The sequence below is a fragment of the Rasamsonia emersonii genome (assembly GCF_000968595.1).
Source record: "Rasamsonia emersonii CBS 393.64 chromosome Unknown ctg1118621759666, whole genome shotgun sequence".
NCBI lineage: Eukaryota > Fungi > Ascomycota > Eurotiomycetes > Eurotiales > Trichocomaceae > Rasamsonia > Rasamsonia emersonii.
Window position 1 is genome coordinate 1 of NW_013563347.1, and position 4,745 is coordinate 4,745.

At 48.9% G+C, this 4,745-nt stretch overlaps 6 protein-coding genes across 6 annotated transcripts; 4 read left to right on the forward strand and 2 right to left on the reverse strand.

The window, feature by feature from the left end:
• Positions 1-759: 759 nt before the first annotated feature.
• On the forward strand, positions 760-1,149 carry T310_0131 (uncharacterized protein; the record flags this gene model as incomplete). Its single annotated transcript, XM_013476979.1, has 1 exon — positions 760-1,149. A coding segment is annotated over one exon (390 nt), but the record flags the coding sequence as incomplete, so codon positions are not given.
• T310_0133 (uncharacterized protein) lies at positions 1,078-1,362 on the reverse strand (the record flags this gene model as incomplete). Its single annotated transcript, XM_013476980.1, has 1 exon — positions 1,078-1,362. A coding segment is annotated over one exon (285 nt), but the record flags the coding sequence as incomplete, so codon positions are not given.
• A 76-nt stretch (positions 1,363-1,438) lies between these two features.
• T310_0134 (uncharacterized protein) lies at positions 1,439-2,437 on the forward strand (the record flags this gene model as incomplete). Its single annotated transcript, XM_013476981.1, has 1 exon — positions 1,439-2,437. A coding segment is annotated over one exon (999 nt), but the record flags the coding sequence as incomplete, so codon positions are not given.
• A 12-nt stretch (positions 2,438-2,449) lies between these two features.
• On the forward strand, positions 2,450-2,737 carry T310_0140 (uncharacterized protein; the record flags this gene model as incomplete). Its single annotated transcript, XM_013476982.1, has 1 exon — positions 2,450-2,737. A coding segment is annotated over one exon (288 nt), but the record flags the coding sequence as incomplete, so codon positions are not given.
• T310_0141 (uncharacterized protein) lies at positions 2,486-2,899 on the reverse strand (the record flags this gene model as incomplete). The annotated part of the gene is made up of 1 exon (XM_013476983.1): positions 2,486-2,899. A coding segment is annotated over one exon (414 nt), but the record flags the coding sequence as incomplete, so codon positions are not given.
• Positions 2,900-3,446: 547 nt separating this feature from the next.
• T310_0142 (tRNA (uracil-O(2)-)-methyltransferase) lies at positions 3,447-4,733 on the forward strand (the record flags this gene model as incomplete). Its single annotated transcript, XM_013476984.1, has 1 exon — positions 3,447-4,733. A coding segment is annotated over one exon (1,287 nt), but the record flags the coding sequence as incomplete, so codon positions are not given.
• Positions 4,734-4,745: the final 12 nt, after the last annotated feature.

Sequence of the window (4,745 nt, forward strand, 5' to 3'; positions counted from 1 at the left end):
CAGGGCACTGAAGGCTGCAAATGAGAAGCAAAAGAGAAAGCAAGAGAGGCGCCGTACATATATAGGACAGGAAGATGCTTTAACTATTGAAGAAGGGATAGATCGTGTACGAAGAGCTAATGAAGAGGAGAGTAGGGTGGTTGAGGTTACTGAGGAAAGACCACAAAAACGTGCTGCACGTCAGTGCAGTATATGTGGAACAGTTGGGCATACTGCCCGTACATGCTCCCAGCGTACAAGAAATAGTTCTTAATGTAATTAGATGATTTCTCTATATAGTTGTGGTGAAATTTGACTGTGAAGCTGTATGATGGTGGGGAAGTGTCCGACTAGGCCATTTGTCCGACTAGGTTATAGATCACGTTAGTTATGTAACTGCTTACATAATTTGTTGACACTTCTGAATAAGCAGATCTGGCCAATCACACAAGTTTCCAGAAAAAACTGAGAAGATGACTTGCGTTGTGCTTACAAATCGCGCTTTGCCTCTTTGACCGCCCACTGCACGTACCGATCCCCAGTCCAGCTCGTCAGGCCTCGTAGTAGGGTAGTTGGTAATGATCTAGTCATTATTGGACGTAATAAAATTGCCCGCAGTAGATTTCGCCTCCCTTGCTGTCCCTTTTCCTTTTTGACTAGGTAGATTTTCGCTCTGTCACCTTAGGTACCTAGTGGTAATTATGGATTACTGATACAATAAAGGCATCTGGTATGGGATGTAGTAGGGGTTACTCGTGCCAGGTAGCCATTTTTCGATGAATAATTAAATATTACTTAGCTGCCCTCGATATATCGGCTGCTTCCGGGTTGTTTGTTGGTTATTTTTATTCTCTGGGCGGCGATTATTATTTACCTCCGCGATCCAGACAAGCAAACGAATCAAACTTGCTTATAAAGCAAGTCACAAGCCGAGTTTCCGCCTCTGTTTCTCCGCGATCTACTCCAGTATTATTTATTCCCTTCAGCCAAAAAATTAACCCCCCCCCCCTTCTCTCTGTGACGGGGCTGTGTCGAATCCTAGCATCTGTTCGGAGTTGCTGGTTTCCTGTTGACCAGCTCTCCGCGAAGTCGCAATACCTACCAGATGCCTCGAACACGAACCAAGTTCATCTGGCCGCCGTCAACAATGACAACGGATACGGCGTCTAGGGCTGGCTCAGATGTCCCACCAGCGTCTACACAAAGCTCGACGCCAGAACCACGGGCCAAACGACCACGAGTGGCATCGCCGCCGACATCGCGAGGACAGGCTGCGCTCACGGAAGAGCAGTCATTACTACATAATGATCCCCCGCGCGGCGATCGGGAGGAGGGTGCGGGTTCGTCGCAATCCCAACCTGCGGAGTCGAATCCATTGTTAGCCTACCTTAATGAGCCGATGTCTGCCCAAATCGAGCGGTACCAAAATTGGCGGCGTAAGTGATCCTGTTACTCCTGACTCGGACTTCCGGCGTGTTTTAACATTGGGTTTTTGCCCTTAGGAAACGGGTCTGTTCACGACGATTACTGCTTTATTTGCCGTCGACCAAAGAGCCTCGTGCCTTGCAACACCTGCAGGAGGTCATTCCATGACGCATGCATGCCGCCTGGGTGGACTTATGACGAGCATAAAAACTGGTATTGTCCCGTCTGCGTCCGACGCAATTGGCATGTCGAACCGCCGACTGTGACCCCGCCGACTTCTCCTCCTCTGTCTGCACAACAACAGTCGTCGAACAATGTTCCGGAGCAAAAGCTGGGGGCAGGGGAAGGTACGACCTCTTCGGGGCAACAACCCGGGACGACCCCTGCGACAACCGATTCTGGTCCCGGAAACCAGCAAGCGCTCTCCATACTGGCCGAGATTTCGCGATCGATGTCCCAGGGGATGCCCTCAAAGTCCACTTCCGAACCCGTCACCTCTGCGCCGTCTTCTCAAACCGCCGCCTCGTCTCCGCGCCCTCCGGGCCGACCTGTCTCGACATCCACATCCTCCCGTCGTAACGATTCCACAGTCCCTCCTTCGTCTACCTCACAAAACTTCTCTCTCCTAGATTCCCATGCCCGCAAGTCGCGCTTTGCAACCCTGTCTACGGAGGTGGATTCCGCGCTCTGGGTTTTATATCGCGAGCTGGAAAACGCCATGACGCTTCGACAACACGTTGCTGAACTCGAGGCTGAAATCGTCAAGTTGCGTCAAGATGTGAGCATCCGTGACAACCAGATTATTCTGTCGCAGCGCGCAGCAGCCCAAGCGGGACGCATTCCTCAAGCAGATCTTGAGAGACTCAGGATGCAAGCAGCCAAAGCGGAAGCCGCCGCTCGGGAGATAGAGGAGCTACGGGCAAAGAATGAGGCGTTGGAGAAGGAGCTGAAGGAGGCAAAGGCGGAAAAGGCAGCAATGAGTGAGACTTTGAACGAGTGGAAGGAGAAGCTCATCAACCTCATCGGCAACTAAGAGCGCCTGTAATCAGTGCAAAACGCTACTGATTGCTTTTTTTTTATTTTATTCGATGCATTTCTGCTGGGTTTCCTTTGGACAACAAGACGTTTTGCATGCATGTTTTGCCTGGATACCATTGCTAGCACGGCGTTTTGGGGCATGGTTTTGGGACAGATTGCATTTGTGGGGAATCATAAAAAGGGACGGGGCTTTTATACATGTATATATATTTACTTTATAGTATATATTATATCCTATCCATTCTGGCTGTATGTCATTTTGATCTTGTCTGTGGCTCATCGACTCATCTCCTAATAATACTCCGTAATTAAGCTGTGCCAGATTTAGATGACGAGTTTGCATTTTGCACGACGTTAATTGACTGATTTGAGAAGTTGGGGTACTTTCTGGCTCATAGCATTGCGAGATGTTGCCTGTTCTTGAATGCATGGGCATGCGCTGTAGATATATATATATTTACAACTTTTATCTTGTCTAGCGTCTTTGATTTTACAACACAGCAGCTATCAACTGTCAGGGGACACTAATAGTGGAGTATATAAATATACCTACTACCATAGATAACCAAATATAAATTTCCCAGCTGGAAAAGAGAAAGAATCGAAGGTTTTTATGCAATTGAATCTTGCTTCCAGATATGTAAAGTTACTCTTCAAACGGGTATCGGTATCACATGACCCACCTTTCGAGGTAAAACTGACCTCCAGTGAAAACAAGCAGCAGGGTTAATGATAGCCCATAATTCTAATTTTTTATCTTTCCTAACTCAGTCTTCTCTATTAGACTGATATCTATTTCTCTTTCCAACAGGCCTGTCATCCTGGGTGACGCGTTGCATTTGTTTTATTCGAGCTCTTTTTTTTGTGTGTGTGTACATTAGAAAATCCTTACTGTGTGGGTTACATATGTATGGTTTGGTGGTGGCTACAGACCCAGGGTTGCAAACAAATGTATGGACATATATCTCAAGAAGAATATACATCATGAAGGACATCTGATATGATATGGTACATGCTGCAAATTTTCGCGTGTATTATTTGGTCATGACCTGATTCTAGCATTTACCTTCTTTTTTTTATTTGCACATCTTACTGCTACCAAGATGGCCCGCTCAAAAAGATCGGCTGTTCGAGACCCCTCCCAGCTCTCAGGCAAACCTCTCTCGCAGACCTTGGTGCCTTCGCCTTGGAGCACCACAACCTTAACCACTGCCAACAACAGCAATGGAGCAGAGGTCGAGGCCCATTATGGCTGTGATAGTGGTGGTGACGATGAGAAATGGGTCACATCGCCCGACCTCATATGTGGCGATCTCCCCTTCACACCCGATATCATCTACAACCTCACCACCTTCCTGCTGGGAAACCCCAACATGAACTCGAGCCACCTGTTCCGCGCGGACATCCTGTTCGACAGCCTGGGTGTGCTGAAAACGCCACAGGAGACGGAACGGTTGTTCTCATCATCATCACCAGGACGAAGTGGTGGCGGTGATGCTGCTCCTCCGCCTCAATCTTCTGATCCGGTAGAATCAATACCAGCCAAGGAGATACCCGGCTTCGAACTGAAACGAACCGTCGTCCGGAGGCTCATCCCGCGGAATCCCAGGTTGGATCGTGCCTTGGACCAGACGTGTCATTTCTACGAGGGCAAGAAAACTACGACGACGTCTGGAGACCTTGCGCTTTCAAAGGAAAGGTCGTTGTACGTATACACGCCTCATGTATCCTCGAAGGAAGAACTTCCATTTTACCATCCGTTGCTGCGCTCCTTGGCGTTTTTGTATGAGTTTGAGCGACGGCCATGTTCACAACCATCATTATCACACAATGGAGGAGGACAAGGACAAGCAGAAAGGTTAGGAACGGGAACTCTATCCTTACATTTCTGCCCGTTCCCAGCATCAGAATCTTTCGACCCTGTTCCGACGCGTCTCGAACGCACGCTCCAGGCTCTTCTAGCTACGCATGTCCGACTGGCTCGCTCAACTCGTCCTTCCTCGTCCACTACCATCTCCCAAAAGGTTTGCGAGAACAGTGATGGCAGCAACTACAACCCAGCAAAAGACAATGTGATCCCACGACATCTCATCCAGAACACGTATTCCCGACTGAAGCTCACGTACGCAGCTGATCTGTGCCGTGACTGGGTGGAGGAGACGGAGCCGTCGAAACACGTCTTTGAGGATCTGGCAATCACGGCCTTCCTGATGGAACTATGGAGGAGCATGTACGGGGTTGTGCCCGCAGCTGAGAAAAAAAGCAGCACAGCGACAGGGCGAGGAGCATGAACACGATCACGA